The sequence below is a fragment of the Episyrphus balteatus genome, chromosome 1, assembly GCF_945859705.1.
Source record: "Episyrphus balteatus chromosome 1, idEpiBalt1.1, whole genome shotgun sequence".
NCBI classification, from domain to species: domain Eukaryota; kingdom Metazoa; phylum Arthropoda; class Insecta; order Diptera; family Syrphidae; genus Episyrphus; species Episyrphus balteatus.
In genome coordinates this window covers 105804549-105827815 of record NC_079134.1, presented here as the reverse complement: position 1 = coordinate 105827815, position 23267 = coordinate 105804549, and the positions used below count along the sequence as shown (strand labels likewise).

The window sequence follows — 23267 nt, the reverse complement described above, 5'->3', positions numbered from 1 at the left end:
AGTGACTGAAACTACGCAAAGTTGCATTAAGACGTCTATTTACACCTAAATCTATGAATTAAACATGAAAACCAGATAAATGGAAACGTTTTAGCCAGGAAATTCATTTTTATTTAATTAAAAGAGTTGAGCAGCGAACTTTTTTTTTAGGATTTTCTTTTTATTATTATTTTTTCTTTTCTTTTAAATAATTTTAATTTATGTAAAATAGAACTAATAATAGTATAGATAATACACTTTAATTTGAATATTAAAACAAATAATAAAATAAAAAAATAAAGAAACAAAACTTTTTATTGATTGTCGATTTCGGAGGTATAACTTAAGTCGTCCGGGTTAAATTCTAGGGGAAAACTAATATCTATATAATTTTTTGATGAATATTGGTATATATCTCGATCATAATTTGATATATGTGAACTTTTTGACCGGAGATTCGACAACTGCTAAGAATTTTTGCATTTTTATAGAATTTGATCCCATCATTTTTGATTAAAATGGTAAAATGTTATAAATAATATTGGTTTAAAGAGCATTTTTTTGTTTTAAATTGATGTTATCACATACGCAATCATGTATAGCTTTAGTTATATTCAGATTAGAATTCAGGCATTATTCCTTAGCGCTCATGAACCGATTGAGTCTTCTAGAAGACTGCTCCATCTTCTACTTTACTTTGAGGTAATAAAATTTAGTTACTTCCTGCATTTGAGCTTCTACACTCCTCTAAGCCAAGAAGTTCTTGTATTTTCAAACAGAACCCATCAAAACGTCTGTTTTCGCACTATCCAGCCAAGTTTTTAAATTTTGGTCATTTTTGATATAGGGGGTCGAACCTAAAAAAAGCGATTATAATTACTTGGGCAAATTGGGGCAAGATTTTTTTCTTGATTCCTTTAGAGGACACTTTCCTGAGTATAAAACCATAAAAACCCCAGAGAGCCTTTTAGGTGTAAAAAAGAAAATCTCACTCAAAGTCAAAAAAATTTTTTTTCTACCAACACTTGGAAAATCACTAATAAAAACAAAACTCAATAAAAAAAAAAAGTTTTATAGTTAAATATTTATTTATATACCTTGATGAGTGTTATTATCCATTATTAAATTAATTTTTTACCGCACAAAAAATTTTGGGAGTAAGACAAATTACAACCTGATTTTTCACCACAAAAAAAAAATTAAACTAGACAATGTTTAGCACTCTATAACTTTTGCACTAATTGGACAACGCAAATAATTTTGATGCAGTTAGAACCTAAATATATTTGGGATGACATACCAATCACTCAAAAGTACCGCAATAATATTCGATTTTTTTATTTATTGCTATGGGTCGTCCCACTGTGCGGCGACTCACAGGGTAAAAAATCTTCCATCCCTTTTTTCGAACTTTCTTTGTCTCTTACTCTTCATTGAATCTTGAACTTTGCGTCTTCGTATAATTGTACAATAAAAATATCCCATCATCGCAGAAAAAAATGGGATTTTTTTTTATTTGTCACAGGATTTTTTTTATTGATGAAGAACACTGGCTGAAAAACTCTTTTATTCGGATTTCAATTTCATTTTGGAGAAATTGCAGAATTAACGAAAATAATGGACAAATTATATATTACGGAATATAATATAATAAGAAATATATTCCTAGTGGTTGTTTTTGTTAATAACAAAAGAATTTTAAAGAAACATTCCGCATTTTTCTCTTTTCAAACAAAATTTTAAAATGTCAAACTTCAAATTCTTAAGTGTGTGTGCAAATCGGTGTAAATCTGACTAAAAATGTGGAGTAAATCCGGGGTGATCCGTAGTACACTTTTAATAAAAGGAGTTTATAATTTTTTTTTTTCATAAAAAGGGGTGTTTTTTTTAGGTGTTGAGAAAATGTGGTTTTATTGGAAAAGTACGTAATAATAGTGTTACCTTATTGAAATTCAGCAACTATGTTACTTTTGAGATTAGATACAAGAACCTAAAGTATCTAAAAATATCATGATTAAAAGGCTGTTTTTTTGAGTGAAAGCAAAAATGATGGGCCACCCTTATGAAATTTGACGTTCGAAAGTTACACCCCTTACATCTTATTTGAAATTATTCTCAGACAGCACAATAGTTAGAATACTTTTAATATTAGAAACAATGAAACAAATATATATACTAAGTGTTAATGAATTACTTAATTTAGTAAATAGGTAAATAAATAAGAGCGAAAAACATTAAGAAAATATGCCTATATGATTTCATTGAATTACCTTTATATCTCGTTTTAAAATCGTTAGCTATTTAACAATGCTGGGATTCTTAAGACAAATTAAATTTATTTTTATTTTAAAAATAATGTAAAAAAAATCTCAATTCATACCGGTATTCGAACCTAGGCCGGTAGAAGTAAAAAGCATCAACGTTGTTTACTAGACAAATATGACTTTTCAATAAACGAAAACTTATATCGAGCTCTTTGAAATATATAATAATAATTATTAAATTTTGTATGAAGGTTTAAAATTTGATTAGTTTAGACGCAACTCGAAAATACATGATATTTGAGGCGCAACCCTATGTAGTTCATCTATCTTCCGATGCTTCTATATTTGCATGAGAAATCTGCGGTGTCACTTCTATTTGTAATTATTCACTGGTCATACTTACACATACTTTGAATTTCCCCAGGCTATTTTCATCAATTTCGATATTGAAATGTTTCATGAGGAATCAAATACACCGGCGATGGCAAGAACATCCAATCTTAATGAAGAACTTGGAATGGTAAAATATATATTTTCGGATAAAACTGGTACGCTTACACGGAACGTAATGGAGTTTAAGAGATGTTCTATTGCACGCTATGTTTATATGCCAGAAAAGACACCTGAGGAATCACTGTTAGTGCAAGTAAGTTTATTTAGAGATTTATAAGAAATTTTTTATTAACTTCTTAGTGTACACATGGGGCTTTATAAGACCAAGAGAAAACTGTAATGAGTCATTCTATATGAAAACGCCAACAAAAAAAAAGTGAAAAAATCGTTGGGGATTTACTCTAGGACTGTAAAGAAGTAATTTAATTTTAAGTTGCGGCGCTTACCCTCTACCGCATTCGAACTTTTGTAAAATGTCATTTGTATGTTATTACTGTTCTGCTACTTAAAGATATCTTTATGTGTGAAACGTTTTAAAGCTTAACATACGATTTTCCCATACGATTTTCTTCTTTTCTCGACCCATCCCACACGCTTTAGCTTTTTGGCACATTCCTCCTGAATTACACTGTATAACTTTCCATTAGTTTTTAGTATATTTATAAAATAATTAATAAAAAATAGTAATTTTAAAAGTATATCATTTGTTTACCTCACCCAGGAATCGAACTTCGTATCTGCATGTTGTTAGCCCACAAAAAAATGTCCGAGCTAGATTTAACGATGTTAAAATAAAAAAAAATGTCTGACCCAGATTATCTATTCAATGTCAAAACCAAAATAAAATGCACGACTGGGGTCGCACGTACTTGCTCTTGCAGTTCAAAGCTCTTTTATGTTAGTTTACTTAAAGATTTTAAGAGATGGCTTTATATAAATTAAAAAAAAAATTGATATTGGGGAAGAGCCGACATTTTGGGGAAAATTTTGATAAATGAAAAAAAAAAAATTATTTGACTTTTTTGGAAAAAATAAAAATGCAGTTTTATTGCAATCGCTTTGAATATTACGTCTGACATTTTCTAGATATTTGGTTTAAATTGAAAAATTTGTATGGGAGGTACACTTTTTAAGCGAGACATAAAAAAAAACAACTTTCAGAATTCCATAGAAATCAGCTGTACCAAATTTGAAGAAAATCCATCCAGCCGTTTAGGCTGTGAAAATATGTACAGATGGACGCACAACCGCACAGACGCACGGACGGAATTGTTAGACCCACTTTTTCGGACTCCTCCATCATCGTAATGTTGGTTTTGATTAAAACCTCAAATTTTTTTTTGACACGAAACCAATACTTGCCCTATAGAGCAAGTAAAAAATTACGAGCTAGATTATTCAGATCCATATAACAGATCCAAAAGTTGTTAATTTCTATAAGTTCACTAACCAAACCTTACCCGAAAACAAGATTTCTTCGGTTAAGTTTCTTTAAGAGTACTAAAACAACTTATTAGAAAATGTTAAAGAATTTCAAACTTTTATAAGCAATTAAATTCTGAAGCAAGCTGTATACAAGCTGTATGAAAAGTAATACCTGCGAAATTTCAAATTACAGAAGCTGTTATATTAGGTGGGTACCCAACTAACATATCAGCGTCGGTAAAGGTATTACAGAAGCTACATTCAGCTTCTCTAAAACTTTAGTAAGCTTAAACTTAAGAAGTTTTGAAATTTGACAATTAGCTTCGCAAGAGTGTATGGCTCTTTAATAGCTCGAGTATCTGAGCTCCCTCTAAATTTCTTAGATTAACGAAAAAGTTTCTTTTAATCAAGTACATTATGATCAAATTACCATAAAAATAGGGGTAAAGATATAAACGCTGGGTAAACCTGGTAAACACGATAAAGTGGTTGATGTGTCAAAATTTTGTATGGAAACAGCAGGTTTACCACATTTACCATTTTACCAGGGGTAAAAGTGACACATAAATAGCTGTTACCCACAAACCATAACAAAAAAGTGATCGTCACTTTGATAATCACCTTACGTGGAGCAAAAGTACTTATTGTGATGATCAACAATCACCTTAGCCGATTCCACCCCAGGTTTACCCGTAGTTTACCGCGTTGCATGAATACCCCTTATAAGATGATCTTTGAGGCTTGGAGGAGCCCCTGAGCGCCTCCCTCAATACGCCACTGGTACTGAGTTACCAAAAAAACACGGCTTAATAGATTTTCTTTTTAATATCTTTACTTTATAGATTCAATAGCAAAATGTTGGTGTTACAATTAAAATTACTTTTATTTTTTCTTAGAACATCTTGATCAAACACCAAACTTCTCCTGTTATAAAAGAGTTCATGATCCTCCTTGCTGTTTGTCACACCGTTATCCCAGAGAAAAACGATGATGGATCCATAATTTATCATGCAGCGAGCCCTGATGAACGGGCTCTTGTCGATGGAGCTAAACGCTTTGGTTTTGTCTTCGATACCCGAACACCAAATTATGTTGAAATTGATGCATTAGGTCATCGTGAACGATATGAAATTCTAAACGTTCTTGAATTTACCTCTACACGAAAACGCATGTCAGTCATAGTACGAACACCTGAAGGTGAAATTAAATTATTTTGTAAAGGCGCAGACACCGTTATTTATGAAAGGTTATCGCCTGATGGGCAAGCTTATCGTGAAGTTACCCTTCGACATTTGGAAGAGTTTGCTTCGGAAGGTCTAAGAACTTTGTGTTGTGCCGTTTCTGTGATTCCAGATGAAGTCTACAACGAATGGAAAGAAACCTACCACAAGGCATCTACCTCTATGCAATATAGAGAGAGAAAAGTTGAAGATGCAGCCAACTTGATCGAAAATAATTTAATGCTTCTGGGAGCAACAGCTATCGAAGATAAATTGCAAGAAGGTGTTCCGGAAACCATAGCTGCCCTTCTTGAAGCTGGTATATATATTTGGGTTTTAACTGGTGATAAGCAGGAGACAGCTATTAACATTGGGTATTCTTGCAAGTTGATATCACACTCTATGGATCTAATTATCTTAAATGAAGATAGTTTAGACGTAAGCTCTGTTTAAAGTAGCAAAAAAAAATAATTTAAAATGTTATTTATTGCAGAACACTCGAGATGTCATCCATCGACACTGCGGGGACTTAAAGAATTCTGATATAAAAGGTTATAATGTGGCTCTAATAGTAGACGGAAAAACACTGAAATACGCCCTAAGCTGTGACTTACGTCGGGACTTTTTAGAACTTTGCATAGCATGTCGTGTCGTGATATGTTGTCGTGTGTCACCAATTCAAAAGGCTGAAGTAAATAAATACATTAATAATATATTTAGAGCAAACAATTAACTAACTTTTAAGTACATATTAAGGTGGAGCGATTTTATTTTAATTTTTTATTTTCGAATTGGCATAGTAATAAAAAGTTGCGCCATTTATAAACAAACTAAACTGTATACTTAAAATTTTTAAATAATTTCATTTTGAGGTGCCCCAAGCCCTCTGAATGCTTAAAAAGAGGACTTTTTGACCTTTAAATTAAATGTGGAAAAATAAAGTTCAACTTATTTTTTTTTTTTAATTCATGTTTCACTGAGTGTGAAACTTGAAAAAAAATAAGTTACTTGACTTTTTTAATATATTTTTTAGAAAAAAGTCTTACGAAAAGTATGAACATCAAAATTTAAGCACCTTTGTTAAGATTTTTGATTGAAATCTCAATTAAAAGTGAAGTGAAATATATTTTTTAGATGATTCAAACTCAGTTAAATACGAAAATCTATATTGAACTTTATTTTTCCCCATTTAATTTAAAGGTCAAAAAGTCAAAATGAAATTATTTAAAAATTTTAAGTATACAGTTTTGTTCGTTTATAAATAGCGCAACTTTTAATTACTATGCCAATTCGAAAATAAAAAACAAAAATTAAATCACTCCACCCTAGAACATATAGCTTTATAAGTATAGCTATGATTTTGATGGTCCTGAATTTTGATATATGTACTCAATTGTAGTTGTTATCTACATTTGATGCACATTGCACATACATAATTAAAACTGCCCCACATTTCAGTCAAATAATTCCACATCTCGTGCGTACAATTCAAATATGTATCACTCACGTTCACGAAATCGTTGTGGATAATTAAGCAGAAGCACATTGAGAGTGATGAAGAAATAAAATTAAATGCATTTATAGAAAAAAAGAAGTGATTAGTGTTGAGATACTAAAATATAAAAGAATATTTTTGGAAAAATATTATATGAGGACCAGATTTCAATTCGTAACGACAAATTTATTTTCTCACACTTTTCTTATTTAATATATTAAGATGAAAATTTAAATATCATTAGCCTTACTAAAAATACTAATTTCCCCTTTTTATATTGTAGGAAAGAACTTTAAGAAGGACAAGAAAACGTAAACAAGAAATTGTTTTTGTTTTATGGACTTTATGAAATAAATTCAATTTGATGTTTTGTTTTTGACCTGTAGTCCAAAATAATGCGTTTCGCCCAGGCACAACAGTTGGGCTCATCAGACTACAGGTCAAAAACAAAACATCAAATTGAATTTATTTCATAAAGTCCATAAAACAAAAACAAATTCTTGTTTACGTTTTCTTCTTCTTCTTAATATCAGCCAGACCACGGGCAATATTCTTTTTAGCACGGGCAATATTCTTTTTAGCACGAATTTAATCAAATTCCCATAAAATAATATAGTTTACAGTGAGTTTTCACTGTAAAACATATAAATGTTGGTAATCATCAACTACAAATTTTTCGTATAAGAAGGTACAACAGCATCTTACTGATGAGCCCAACTATTGTGCCTGGGCGAAACGCATTATTTTTTTACTGCATTTGTTTTCCATTACAGTTAAAAAAATAATGTATTGCAAATAAACATATGTGATTGCATTATAAAAAAAAATTATTGCAACTCAAAAAAATTTGCATTAAAAAAATATTTATTGCAACTAAAAATATTTTGCATTGAAAATCTGAAAAATTTTTGCATTGAAAGTAATTTTTTTTTTCAAATAAAAATATTTTGAATAAAAAAATTTACTGCGTTGAAAAAAAAATCAATTTAAAAAAAAAATTGTAAATTTTGTGCATTTGCGTTTCTCGTTTATATTTTCTTTTTTTTTTGTGAATATGGAGAAAAACATGACAGAGCCGAACAACAATAATCATACTTGAAGAGGCTAGTAAAAATGCTAAGTCTATTCATTTGCATGTTGATAAACTAAGAAAACCTGCAATTGGGTGAAGCTAATCATGTGCGTAGTGTACTGGCTTCTGAACTCGCTTGGTCTAGGTTCAATACTCAAGTGTGACGGAAGAAGTTTTTCAAATCAAATGAAAAAATTACTAGACTAAGCACCACATACAAAATGGAATAAAGGAGTCTGATGATCGGATTGGCATCCGTGAAACAGTACTTTAACTCTAGCCATTCAAGATGTTATTGTTGTTCAAAAATTATAATGGAATTGACGAAATAAATAGCAGCCACTGCAAGTATGTAAACATACGAAAAAACTGACACAAAAATTGTTTTTAATTGTTCGATGTAAAAACCAAGAGGGCACAAGAAATATTCACACAACTAAACCAAGCGTCGACCTTTTTCTTTTCACCCCAATCAATGGTGTCAAAAATGTATCCTCAGCTAAATATTTGACCCAATTCACACACGGCCTAAACTATTCTAGACAGCGCAGAGTCAATAAACAGCAAACTAGAACAGTTCAGAACAGGTATAAAATTACATAAAAAAAGTTATTTTATTGAACTTAAGAAGGCGATACAAAGATTTAATATAAAATTGTCAATGTTTTGAAATATGATATTATATGCAGAATCTGTATTTGAACACCAGAGCAACAGTGTGAAACGGTACAAGGAAATCTGACTGGTTTTCGACAAATTCAAGAGTTAGACAAGATTGTGCTCTTAGTCCAAACTTGTTCACTCTTCATCGAGGATATAATTGAAGCTCTCCCTAGAAGTATGGATTAGATTAGACTGATATTTATTGTTTCATTTATATTAATTTTTTGTTAAATTCTGTATAATAATTACAAAAATCTATAAAGCATAGCTTTACCGTCTGTACGATTGACAATTTTCATATTTTAAAATTTAAATTTAACAAGTTATTGGGCACGTTCAGGAAATATTAGGGACTAGATATTTAGGCAACGTCATTTTCTGAACGGAAATTTGAGTAAATTCCCTAAATTAGTTTGGATGTGATATTATTGTCAAATTTCGAAATCTACTTAACAATTTATAGTCTAAGATCCGGCCATAGGACGACCTACCCTCATCGTTATACCAGTTGAGAGTTATATTTTCTGAAAGGTAGTGTCTAAGGAAATAAATTGCACATGGGTTCCCAAGCGATATCCTGTCAAGGCATAGGGTTGCCAGGCCTTAAAGTTTATTTTTCCCTATTTTAGAATACGCCACCCTGCTTATATGGCAACCCAAAGAGTTATAAAAAAAATATTATGTCATAGGAAATTTAATTTGAAAATTTTAATTTTCAGGATTTTTTAAAATTTGAAGTCTGAGTAGGGTAAACAAAGGTAAATTTAGAAAATGGGCAAAAATCTATTTTCTAAACAAAACGTAATAGAAATAAAATTGAAATTGGATTCGATAGATATTATAAAAACATAAAAGCCACACGTACAAAAAAAAAAAAATGTAAAAAATCTACAACTCGAGATATGGTCTTTTTTAAGTCATGATACTCCAATTCGATATTTGAGAAATAATTCACCAAAAATCAGTATTAAATTTTTTTTAATATTTTTAATTTGATAAGTTAGAAAAAATAAAATAACTTGACGCATATTTGTCAAATTTTTAATTTAACTTACCGTTTTTGCGGGGGGATTTTTTGAAAAGGTGCTTATTTTCGTATTTCAGTATATTTTAGGAAAAAATCCCGTCCTAGGACGACCTATCCACGTCATTATACCAGTTGAAAGCTATATTTTCGTAAGGGTAGTGTCTTAAGAAACAGTTTGCACATGGGTAGCCTAGCGATATCCTGTCAAGGCATAGGGCTGCCAGGCCTTAAAGTTTTTTTTTCATTATTTTTGAATACGCCACCCTGCTTATACCCAAAGCCAAAGAGTTGTAAAAAAAATATTATGTCACAGGAAATTTAATTTGAAAATTTTAATTTTCAGGGTTTTTTAAAATTTGAAGTTTGAGTAGGGTAAACAAAGGTAAATTTAGAAAATGGGCAAAAATCTATTTTCTAAACAAAACGTAATAGAAATAAAATTGAAATTGGATTCGATAGATATTATAAAAATATAAAAGCCACACATACAAATAAAAAATGTAAAAAATCTACAACTCGAGATATAGTCTTTTTAAAGACTTGATACTCCAATTCGATATTTGAGAAATAATTCACCAAAAATCAGTATTAAAATTTTTTAAAATATTTTTTATTTGATAAGTTAGAAAAAATAAAATAACTTCACACGTATCTGTCAAATTTTTAATTTAACTTGCCGTTTTTGCGGGGGGATTTTTTGAAAAAGTCCTTATTTTCGTATTTCAATATATTAAATGAAAAAATCCCGTTATAGGACGACCAGAGATCCAAATGAGTATGTTCGAACCTGTTCGAACAATTTCAATTTTTTAAAATGATCTTTCGTGCTCGATCGTTTTCTCTCTATACTCGTAAATCATCTTACTCATAAACAAAAATACTCACAAACAAAACCATACAAATTGTTTAAACTCATGAGTATACTCGATCCTCAATATCCACGAACAAAATTACTCGTAAACGGATTGGCTGTTCATAAACACTAGGCTTTACTCGAAATGATCGAAAGTGATTGAAGTGTTCGAACGTGATCGAAAAATCATGAACAGTTTGAACAATGAAAACAACCACTTCCAATTTATACGTCCTATAGGTACCTGTTGCATATTTTTTTTATTTAGGTTTTGAGGGTTGGTTGTTTGCGGTACAACTGCAATTAAAGCAGGTTATTTTAATTTTACAATTGTGGTTTTACCCAGTTTGCACATGGGTTGCCTGGCGACATCCTGTCAAGGCATAGGGTTGCCACGCTTTAAAGTTCATATTTTGAGTTTTTTTGACAACGCCACCCTGCTTATATGGTAGGTGTTAGAGGTGTAAAAAAAAATTATGTCAGAGAAAATTAAATTTAAAAATTTGAATATTCAGGATTTTTAGAAATTTGACATTTTAGAAGGGGAAACTGAGGTAAATTTAAAAAAGGTCAAAAAGCTATATCCTTAACAAAGAGTGGTAGAAAAAATATTGGTACTGGAATCGATAGATATTGTTAAATTATTTAAGTCACTCATACAAACCAAAAATGTAAAAAATCTGCTACTCGAGATATGGACGTTTAAAAGTCAAAACCGTGAAATTCGATGTTTGAGAAATAATTCACCAAAAATCAGCACGAAAGGTATTTGAAATAATGTTTATGTTATTAGAGAGCATAAATAAAATAACTTGACACGTATCTGCCAAATTTTTGATTTGACTTAGTTTTTGGCTCCTGTGGATTTTAGAAGAATTACAGATTTTTTACAATTCAATTCACTGTTTCGGTCATAGAGGAAGGAATACCTAGAGACGCGACTTCGGTTGGTTTTTCTCTTCCACCCTACAATCTGCAATGAGAGGAAAAACTCCACAGTGCTTATATGTGGTAGTTTTCCCGTGCATTTTAAATGGCACCAACTCATTCAACTGTGCAGTTGTGCTCAAAACAATTAAAAACAACTTAAGTGCTCAGTAGAGGAATTAATACATAAAAAAATAATATAATAAATTCAAAACACGAACCTTTTTTTTTATTTCTGTACATATTTATTGAAAGGTGGGTGTCTGGAGTGAGCTATTTGAGCTATTCAAGTTCACGTACAAACCAAAATCATGTTTAAATTCAAAGTTTGTGAGGACATCTACTGGTGAAAGGAAGGTATTAAACGCATTATACCTTTCACACGTATTCACAGATAGGAAAACAAGAGAAAAATAAGAGAGATGTATACCAATTATTTGAAATTAAATTTGCGGCTGTTTTAGGCAAGGGGGGTACGAGTCGGCTCTCTAGGTATTCCTTCCTCTATGGTTTCGGTGTTGTTCTTCAAAAATACACAGGAACCAAAAACTAAGTCAAATCAAAAATTTGGCAGATACGTGTCAAGTTATTTTATTTATGCTCTCTAATAACATAAACATTATTTCAAATACCTTTCGTGCTGATTTTTGGTGAATTATTTCTCAAACATCGAATTTCACGGTGTACAAACTTATAAACGTTTGTACGCTATTTTAATTTAATCAATTGCAAATATTTCGTTTTCTGTAACGAGAGCTTCTGGGTGAACAATTAATTTAAAAGGTTCACCAGACGAAATACGATCTTTCGTATTTCGTCGATTTTGCCATTTCCACGGGAACGTAGTATATCTGCGTGTGCCACACAGAAGCTCATCGAAATTATTAAATTGTCAAAAATAAATTGTTAGAAATAAAGGCATTATATATTCAACTTCCAAACCGATAAGTTGTGTTTTGGTGTTACTTCTTTTATCATACATTTTGGCGACCGTGACAGGACGGGTAGTTCTGAATTTATTCAAATAATTTAGTGTGTGTTAAAAGATCGAGAATTATAATCAAATTAAAACATTATCAAAATACAAACCATTAGTGTCATTAGTGTGTTTAATTAACAAATTACAAACAAGTGTGATTAATTAACTACAACAAATTACAAGAAGTGTGATTAATTAACTACTATAAATTACAACAAGTGTGTTTAATTAACTTCAACAAAAAATAACATAAGAAAGCAAGTATGTCTAAAACTCTAGAAGAATTGACAACATTGCAAGACCAAATTGGAGAAGAGATCTGCATCTTTTACCGAAACTACAAAAAAGATGGGAATGATCGAAAAACCCTTGCAAAACTGCAAGAAAGAAAGGAAAAATTGGATGATCTTTGGGAGTATTTCGATAAAAACGACAGCGACATACGAGATAAATTCCCAGAAGCGCTTCAACATGCGTACTTCACGAAGTCGTATTACGAAGAAATTCGTAAGGTCTACGAGGCCATGAAGCTAGCATTTCAATCAGGATCATCGGTCAACCCAGGATCTACAAGGAAAACTGATATAAGTCCAAAGGAAATAAAAGAAAGTATTTAGCTTAATCAGGGAAGTAATTTCTCTTTAAAGAAGAAATTTAAAGTACTCTCAAACTACTTCAAAATATAGTTGGATAATTGTTCAGCAGAACTAAAACAGAGTCAGCCGGAGATGTTTAAGGTCAAAGTCAACAACATAAGAGAGAACTTTGACCAAATTAAGAACACATATAACCGGCTGGATGAAGAACTTGAAGAGGAAGATATCGAAACATATTTTCATCTGCAACAGCAATACGAAGAATTGTAGCTTGGAGTAACAACAATTCCATCAACAAATGACTCCCCTTCAAAGGAACCATCCGCGTCAACTTCATTGAAATTACCTAAAATAGAGTTGCCCAAATTTGATGGGAGTTACTTAAAGTGGCGTCAATTTTATGACTTATTTAAGCCAATGATACTTGAGCAACCTATATCATTGGCACAAAAATTCTATTTTTTACGCGCTAATCTCACAGGAGAAGCACTCAATTTGATTCAAGGATTTCCGGCCACAGAGTGCAATTTTGAAGAAGCTTGGAAGACTCTGACGGACCGCTACGACAATAAACGGCTTCTTCTGTCAGCACATTTAGAAAAAATATTAACCCAACAATCAGCAACTGGTACTTTTAAACGTCCATATCTCGAGTAGCAGATTTTTTACATTTTTGGTTTGTATGTGTGACTTATATAATTTAACAATATCTATCGATTCCAGTATCAATATTTTTTCTATCACTCTTTGTTAAGGATACAGCTTTTTGACCTTTTTTTAAATTTACCTCAGTTTCCCCTTCTAAAATGTCAAATTTCTAAAAATCCTGAATATTCAAATTTTTAAATTTAATTTTCTCTGACATAAATTTTTTTTACACCTCTAACACTTACCATATAAGCAGGGTGGCGTTGTCAAAAAAACTCAAGATATGAACTTTAAAGCGTGGCAACCCTATGCCTTGACAGGATGTCGCCAGGCAACCCATGTGCAAACTGTTTCTTTAGACACTACCCTTAGGAAAGTATAGCTTTCAACTGGTATAACGAGGTGGATAGGTCGTTCTATAACGGGATTTTTTCCTTTAATATATTGAAATACAAAAATAAGGACTTTTTCAAGAAATCCCCCCGCAAAAACGGCAAGTTAAATTAAAAATTTGACAGATACGTGCGAAGTTATTTTATTTTTTCTAACTTATCAAATAAAAAATATTTAAAAAAAATTTAATACTGATTTTTGGTGAATTATTTCTCAAATATCGAATTGGAGTATCAAGACTTTAAAAAGACTATATCTCGAGTTGTAGATTTTTTACATTTTTTATTTGTGTGGCTTTTATATTTTTAAAATATCTATCGAATCCAATTTCAATTTTATTTCTATTACGTTTTGTTAAGAAAATAGATTTTTGCCCATTTTCTAAATTCACCTTTGTTTACCCTACTCAAACTTCAAATTTTAAAAAACCCTGAAAATTAAAATTTTAAAATTAAATTTCCTGTGACATAATATTTTTTTTACAACTCTTTGGCTTTGGGTATAAGCAGGGTGGCGTATTAAAAAATAATGAAAAATAAACTTTAAGGCCTGGCAACCCTATGCCTTGACAGGATATCGCTAGGCAAACCATGTGCAAACTGTTTCTTTAGACACTACCCTTACGAAAATATAGCTTTCAACTGGTATAATGACGTGGATAGGTCGTCCTAGGACGGGATTTTTTCCTTAAATATACTGAAATACGAAAATAAGCACCTTTTCAAAAAATCCCCCCGCAAAAACGGTAAGTTAAATTAAAAATTTGACAAATACGTGTCAAGTAATTTTATTTTTCTAACTTATCAAATAAAAAATATTTAAAAAAAATCTAAAACTGATTTTTGGTGAATTATTTCTCAAATATCGAATTGGAGTATCATGACTTAAAAAAGAGCATATCTCGAGTTGTAGATTTTTTACATTTTTTTTTGTATGTGTGGCTTTTATGTTTTTATAATATCTATCGAATCCAATTTCAATTTTATTTTTATTAAGTTTTGTTTAGAAAATAGATTTTTGCCCATTTTCTAAAGTTACCTTTGTGTACCCTACTCAGACTTCAAATTTTAAAAAATCCTGAAAATTAAAATTTTCAAATTAAATTTCCTATGACATAATATTTTTTTTATAACTCTTTGGGTTGCCATATAAGCAGGGTGGCGTATTCTAAAATAGGGAAAAATAAACTTTAAGGCCTGGCAACCCTATGCCTTGACAGGATATCGCTTGGCAACCCATGTACAATTTATTTCCTTAGACACTACCTTTCAGTATTTTTTTTGACAGTTGACCAATCAGAGACCGAGAAATTATTAGCCCCTAACGTTTCTGAACCTGCCCATTGATTTTATTAGTGATTTGATTAGTATCAAATAGATATATTATATACTTAAAATTTCAAGTAAGTAGTAAGTACTCTGTTTTTATATGCAAGATAGAGCAATTTTACAAAATTTAAACAGTTTATCTGCGTCCATTTCTCTCAATAGGATTATAATTTTTTCTTAAAGTAAGGTATCTACTGCACTCCTATTTTGAATACTGTAATGAATTGCAAGGTCAGCTTCCCGGCGAGATCAGACACCTGCATTTTCACTGATGGTTCAAAAATGGATTGTGGGGTCGGTGCGGGTGTCTACTATGAATCCCTCAATATCTCAAAATCCTTCCGACTACCAAACTTTGCCAGTGTATTCCAAGCGGAACTGCTGGCATTTAAAGAAGCTTGCAAATTACTTAGCCTATATATCCAAATCAAAACCAAAGCATAGCTATACTAACAGATAGTCAGGCAGTTATAAAAGCAATTGCTTCGGTAACGAAATCCTCCAAATTAGTTCAGCAGTGCCGAGAAGAAGTCTCATTGCTGAGTGGAAGCCTCACAATCACTCTCATCTGGATCCCAGGTCACAGTGGTTTTGAAGGCAATAAAAAGGCGGATGAACTGGCCAGGCAAGGATCGGCCCTTCATGAGTCACTGGCAGAAATAGTTAACATTCCCATAGAAATCATGAAGGGTGATATCTTCTTAAAATACATAACAAAAGCTAACAATAGGTGGCAAAACTTGACTAGCTGCGTCATATCCAGAAAAATCTGGCCCACCTATAATAAATCCAAAACATATGATCTAATCTCTAGACCCAGAAAAGAAATTAGCAGGATCGTTGCGGTATGTACGGGACATTGGCCGATAGGAGAACACGCAGCAAAGCTAGGTATTCCTTACAACACCTTTTGTCGCAGTTGTTTGAATCAGCAGGAAAAAGAAACGGTATTCCACTTCCTATGCCAATGTCTTGCCCCTGCTAGAAGTAGAATGCTCTCTCTGGGCAGTGAATTTTTCAACGATATAAATAACATCTCAGAATTAAAGATCAAAGACTTGATCTCATTCCTCAATGCAAAGAAAGTGGTTTTAGGCCAGCCTAAACACGCGTTGTATTGAAATCACATTATTTCAATTAATCTATTTATAACTCATAGGTTTCACAAGTTCTGGTATGAAAACGGCGCTTTCTGCGCTAATTGGGTCATCAAGCTAGGCTGCTTATGACCGCCATCTCTACCTACCTACCTAAGGTATTCTTTCCAAAAATATTTCTTCTAAATTCCATTAAAAAAGCACATCGATCTAGGATATAAAAGACATCTTCTCGTTTATTCCAATTACACAAGCCGCATAAAATTGGTAGGTTTTCCCTGTTTGGTATGTAATTAAGGCTCAGTTGTTAACCTCGCAAACAACACATCACTGCTATTTCATCTACTTTGCATTCGTCACTGAAATATTTTTGTTGATGAAATGAGTCGGGGGTGATCCAGTCGACTGTAAATTGATTTGTAAACCGACCCCGCTGCTTCTTCTTTAAATTGCTCCCTGGTTTGGGCATCGATAGTTTAACAAGTTCATATATAATGCAGGTTTCCATTTTTCTATTTTGTCTTGGCTAATATTTAGTTCCATACCGCATTCTTTTTCAATCATCGCCATATAGTTGGGCGAATTAGTTGGGAGCCGAAAGGATCTCTTTACGTAGAATCTAAGAAGTTTCCCAACAGTTTCATATTTCCTTCCTCCCCAAACTTCCCGAGTAAAAATAGAACTTGAATTTTTAAAGAAAAAAAATCTTGAGCGCCGCATCACCGCTGCACCACCGCCGTTTGCAGGAATTTTCGCCGCACCACGACTGCAGCACTTCCACACTATTTCATTTCGTATGAAAAATTCGCCGCACCATGATACATAATTTTGGAATTTTGAAAAATAAAAAAAAACTACCGACGAGAAGGAGATTCGAACCCGTGCACTTTCAATTAGAAGTCCAACGTTGTTTTTTTTTTTTTTGAATTCATTTTTATTTTTCAAAAATTCATAAAAACTAGCCTACTTATCAATTACTTACAACTAACTTACTGGCCCTATACGGGCACTCTAAGTTATACTTCATTTTTCTTAATACTAATGCCTTTCGGCCTTAAAACTAATTTTAATTCAAATATTTATTTCATGGTTTTATTTTTTCCAAGAAATGATTTTAAAAAAACTTGGATTCTGATCATCATTTTGTTTTTACTTATTTTTAAAACTTACAAACTAAGTAAAACTACTTAAACTACTTAAAAACTAGAACAGCCACAGCAAGCAATTTTTATGTTATTTATTTATTTTTCTTTTTTGTATTTTTTGTTTTTTTTTGTATTTTTTTTTTGTTTGTATTTTTTTTTGTATTTTTTTTTTTGGTGCCACCCCGACTGTCAATACTTAAAACTAAATACCTTAAACTATGTAAGCCGGCCAAGGCATACAAAAACAAAGACCACTTTAACATATCAAATAAAACTACATATTACTAAGCCACCAAAACTGGTTCTCCTGCTTTATCCTATCTCTTCGGTCCCGATCGGACACAGTCCTACTGAACCGAATAGTGGAGTATCTAAAGCTCAAAAATTGGCAATATTAGGGAACCCGGCCGAACAGTTTAGATTTTGATAATCTTTAGATTAAAAATTGCCGGTGTTGCCGTTTTGATTTTTTAAATTTAATTGAAGATTTTTATGAACAAAAACAAATTTTTTTTCAAAAATTTTTCTTAAATTTCATAAATTAATTGATGCCAAAAGATTGTCTAGGAAATTCAAGGAAAAAAAAAAATGTATGGGAGTAAGGGACAATCTTCCATAGTTCAAGCGATAGATGCAATTTCCTTATTAATTGACTTCAAACACAAACAAAATATTTGAACACAACGGCAACACCTACAATATTCAAATATACATTTTTTAAAAGCTAGAAGCTTAGTCATATATGTAAAATTAAAATTATGTTAATTGAATGAACAGCTTTTGAAAGAATGGTAATTGAACTCAGATTTTTGAAAAAAAAAAATTATTGAAAAAATTTGAACATGTCGTTTTTTAAACTTGGTCGTAATATAAAATGCATTTATTTTCAAATTTTTTTGGCCGCATTTATTATGATTTCAAATTATAAAAGGAAATGTCAATATGTATTACGGTTTATGAAAAAAATTAAAAAGTATTTCATTTTCGAAGAACTTTTTTTAATAAAAGTTTTGAAAAAAAATGTAACTTATTTTTTTTTTATTTTCAACATCTAAACATAAAATTATTTTTTATTCATTTAATAACCCTTACTATTGAAAGTTAAATTGCAAAAATTTAAAGTTCTTATTTACCACAGTCTTTGAGAAAATTAATTATTTCAATGCAAAAATTCAGTTTTAATAAAAAAAAAACATTGAAATTGAAGTAATTTTTCATTTTTTTTTTTCAAAAGTGTGATATATTTTACCTTTTTATCTTCGAAATTCAACTGATAATATTTATGGCCAAAAATTTTTTTTAAATAAATTCATATTTTATTAGAAAAAGTTTGGAAAAAAGTAATTTTAAATTTTTCTAATAACATTTTTTTTTTATTTCTGAGTTTGAGGACCATTTTTTCAAAAAGTCTTGATTAAATTTAGTGGATTTAAATTTAAGAGATAAGAATGAGCTTCTGGCTTTTTATATATATTTTGTCAAAATGAGACAACAAAAGGTACAAAAATTTGTTTTTAAATTACAAAATTAAAAAAAAGATAAATAACAACATACATTATGTATATAGATAACAAGAATATAAATAAGATTTGAAAATAAATTAAAATATAAATGAGATGAAATAAATTGTTTATACATTTTTAAATTACTAAGAAAACGAATAACTAGGTATATGAAATTATTGACTTTAAACAATGAAAAACGACAAAGGCAACGTATCACGAAGATACTTCATCTATCATTTTTTGCAAGATTTTTTTCTTAAAGCATTCTCTACTTATGTCAAATGAGAACAGGTCAGAGTATTTATTAAAAGTTTTTGAACATCTATTAAATGATTCATGGGAGGCATAATTAGTCTTTGAAAATGTTTCCTTTAAAAATCTGGTATGTCTTAGAGTGCGCACATTAGAATTGATTGTAATTTTAGAACATAAGTACGAGGATTCAATATTTTCTTTGAGAAGATCAAACGCGAATAGAGCCTCTGATAACTTCCTTCGATTAGCAAGACTACACATATCAATGAGCCTTAGACGATGAGAGTATCGAGGTAGCACATACGACTCAGTGCTCCATCCAAGACCTCTTAATGCAAACAGCAAAAATTGCTTTTGGACAGATTCAAGTTTTTTAACATCGATATCATAAAAAGGAGACCAAATAACACTACAATACTCTAACAAAGGGCGGACCAAAGAACAGTAAATTGCTTTAGTGATATAAGGGTCATTGAATTCAATTGATCTTCTTTTAACAATCCCTAGCATACACATACTTTTAGAGTGTATTTTGTCAATTTGTTCTTTAAAAGTGAGTTTTTTGTCTACAATAATGCCAAGGTCTTTTATTTCTTCCTTTCGAACCAATATCTGTCCAACAATGGTGTAGTTGAAAATTATTGGATTTTTTTTCCTTAAGAACGAAATAACGTTACACTTATCAACATTAACTGACATTCCATTCATTTTACACCAACTTACAAGTGTGTTTAGACATTCCTGTAACAAAAAACCATCAACATCAGCATTAACATTTTGAAACAACTTAAGATCGTCGGCATATAAAAGGTATCTACAGCCTTTCAACAATGAGGGCAAGTCATTAATGAAAACCAAAAAAAGTAGAGGCCCAAGATGGCTGCCCTGAGGTACTCCCGAAGTTACATATATTTCACGAGATATAACATCACAAAACCTAACACACTGTGTTCTGTTAGATAAATAGGACGCAATCCAATTTAACAAAGTTGAATGAATACCATGTTTTTTTAACTTTAGAAGAAGTAAGCAATGGTCCACTCTGTCGAAAGCTTTGCTAAAGTCGGTGTAGATTGCATCAACCTGGTTGCCCTTCTCCATTTCTAAAAGAATATGGGATGTATAATCAGCTAAATTGGTGGTTGTGGATCTACACTTAAAGAATCCATGTTGATGCTCACTAATGGCCGACTTAAGTGCTAAACTAAGCTTATCAGTAACCATTTTTTCAAATAACTTGGGAATAGACGACAGTATTGCAATTCCGCGATAATTTTGTATATTTGACCTATCACCGTTTTTAAAAATAGGTATTAAAAATGAATTTCGCCAAGTATTAGGAAAAATGCCGCTAGAAAGTGAATGATTGAACAGTTTAAGTAAGGGTTCAGCAATTTTATCAGCAGTGTTACGGAGGAACAATGGTGGAATGCCATCGGGACCGCTGTTTTTACTAATATCAATTGATTTCAGTTCCCTAACAAGGTCTACCCTAGAAATGACCATGAAACCAACATTGCAGTTACTTTCCAAAATATGATGGAAATTATTTTCGTCAAATGTTAAGGGTTTTTGGTAAACTGTTTCAAAGAAAGAAGCAAATAATTCACAAATATCCTTTGTTTCAGTGCATACGCTATTTTCCAAATGCATTGCCGTAGGAAAGTTAGACACATTTCGTTTTAAGTTGACAAATTTATAAAAATAACGAGGATTTTTTCTAATAACAGATCCAGTTTTAACAATATATTGATCATAACGTAATTTGTCGTACACTTTAAATTCATCATTATAGCTTAAGAAAGTGTTATAATCAGTTATCAGAGGCAATCCATTTACGATGAGCTCTATTTTTTCGGTTTTTTAAGTTAGTTAATATTTTATCATACCAAGGAGGTATTTTACTAGAAGTCACTATTTTTTTTTGGAACAAAATTTTCGAAAATAAAATTTAAAATAGCAGAAAACTCAAGCGCTTTCTCATCAACCGTTAGCGAATCAACAAACCAATCATAATCACTCAAAAACAAGTTAATTTTGACATAATCAGCATTTTTAAAGTCGAATACAAATTTTCTCTCGTTAATGTTTGGACGAGTTTTATCACTATAAAAATATGAAAGTTTAAAAGTTTTATGGAAAATACTAGTTTTGTTTATAATAATAGATGAAGTCTCCTCTAAAACAAAATTATCATATACATTGGTGAAGACAAGATCAAGAATATTAGAAAAATTATTTTTTAAGCTACAAATTTGATTAAATCCATAATTGCTGTAAAATTCTATAACAGAAGATTGCTGTTCAGTATTAATATTAACTGGGTCAAATATTGAATTGTTTTCATCGCCAGGATTCCATTTTAGTCCTGGGAGATTAAAATCACCAAATAAGAAACAGTCATCGGCATCATTTAGAGTCAACAAAACAGACGAAACAGAGTTACTTGCTGCTTCATAAATTTCAACGGGTTGGCACGGATGTATATAACAACAGCCAATATATATATGTTTACCTTCGGCAGCAATCTTAGAACAGACTTGTTGGTGTAAATTAAAATCCGATGAAGAGGATTGCACGTTAACAGGAAAACAGGAAAGCGAAGTGTGAATTGCAAGTAAGACACCGCCACCTTTGCTTTGACCAGATAAAAGAGTCCGGTCGCATCTAACAACCATCCAAGAAGGGTCAAAAATTTCTGCATCAAGATGATCATTTCTCAACCATGTTTCGACGAGTACAATGACGTTGTATTCACAAGAACACGTTATCCGCCGCAGTTCAGTTAAATCTCCTCTCATTCCTGACATATTTTGGTAGTAAATCCTTAACTGCTTTCGAAGCTGCGTCTTGTTTTTTGAAAATTTGATTTAGGGCCATTGGGTTTGTTCAACAAGAACTCTCGTACCAAGCATTCTTTGGGCAATTTTTTAAAGTTAAGAAGCAGGGAACAATAAGTTTCGGGCACACTGACTTTGAAGTTAAGATAATTTAGCTCAGATCTTTTTTTGTTCCAAGGAACAATCTGATTACAGATGACGTCAGAGTATTTGAAGTTTTTTACAATAAAATTGACAATATCTATTTCGGTGGTTCCACGTTCAGCATTTTGTATGTAGATCTGCTTTCTTTTTATGTCTATAGTTCTGTTGCATAAAGGTGTTGTTGTTATCATTGGCGGTGGTAAATGTAGCGGCGGTAAAATGTCTATAGTTCTATTGCATAAAGGTGTTATTGTTATCATTGGAGGTGGTAAATGGAGCGGCGGTAAAAGGGGGAGTTGTGTATGTGGTTGTGAAGGCAGTAAATGATTGGGTATCGTAGTTGTAATAGAATTAGAATTTGAAAGAGGTTGTTGGGATTGTGTTGTACTATTACGCTTAGTAGCATTTTTGTGTTTTTGTTTAGTTTGGATTTGGATAGAATTCAAAATAGAGCTTTTAAAATGATAGGTGATAGGTCCATTACTGGTACAATCCCACCTCTTGAGCACCGCCGGAATGTATCATGCCTGTCCTTATTTTATAGGTACTTTTTTAAAAAATGTTCTAATGAAATAGCTAGCTGCATTCCTCCCCTTAAAAAATTCAACCGTGATACTCGTACTTCAAGGAATGCCCATCAGTTTACACTTGAGCCCAATTTCGGACGTACCGTCAAATACAGAGATTCTTTCTTTAGTCGCACTACGAGAATGTGGAATGCATTACCCGGCTCAGTTTTTCCCTCCCATTTTAATGTCCAGAACTTTAAAACTAATGTGCATCGGTTTCTCCTTATAAACCCCTCCCTCTTTTCCTAACGCTCGCACTGTGTTGATACATATTAAGGGTACCCAAAACCCCTTTAGTGCACGCAGATTATAAAAAAAAAAAAAAAAAAAAAAAGTTGATTTTTTGTGTTTTTAAGAAGAAGAAAGTTCATTCGTTTGGCTACCTATGCTTACATAAGATTTTTTTCTATTTTCACAATCCACATTACTTCTTTCAGCAAGTTCGGGTCT

At 31.5% G+C, this 23267-nt stretch overlaps 1 protein-coding gene across 7 annotated transcripts in view; it reads left to right on the top strand.

Moving 5' to 3' along the window:
- Nucleotides 1–23267, top strand: part of LOC129906451 (probable phospholipid-transporting ATPase IA) — a 371220-nt gene that overhangs the window by 149398 nt on the left and 198555 nt on the right. For all 7 annotated transcript variants that reach the window (XM_055982238.1, XM_055982234.1, XM_055982236.1 and 4 more), the window contains 3 exons: nt 2668–2889; nt 4958–5719; nt 5775–5972. In XM_055982238.1, the coding sequence (XP_055838213.1) occupies nt 2668–2889; nt 4958–5719; nt 5775–5972 (1182 nt within the window). The remainder of the gene's footprint in view (nt 1–2667; nt 2890–4957; nt 5720–5774; nt 5973–23267) is intronic.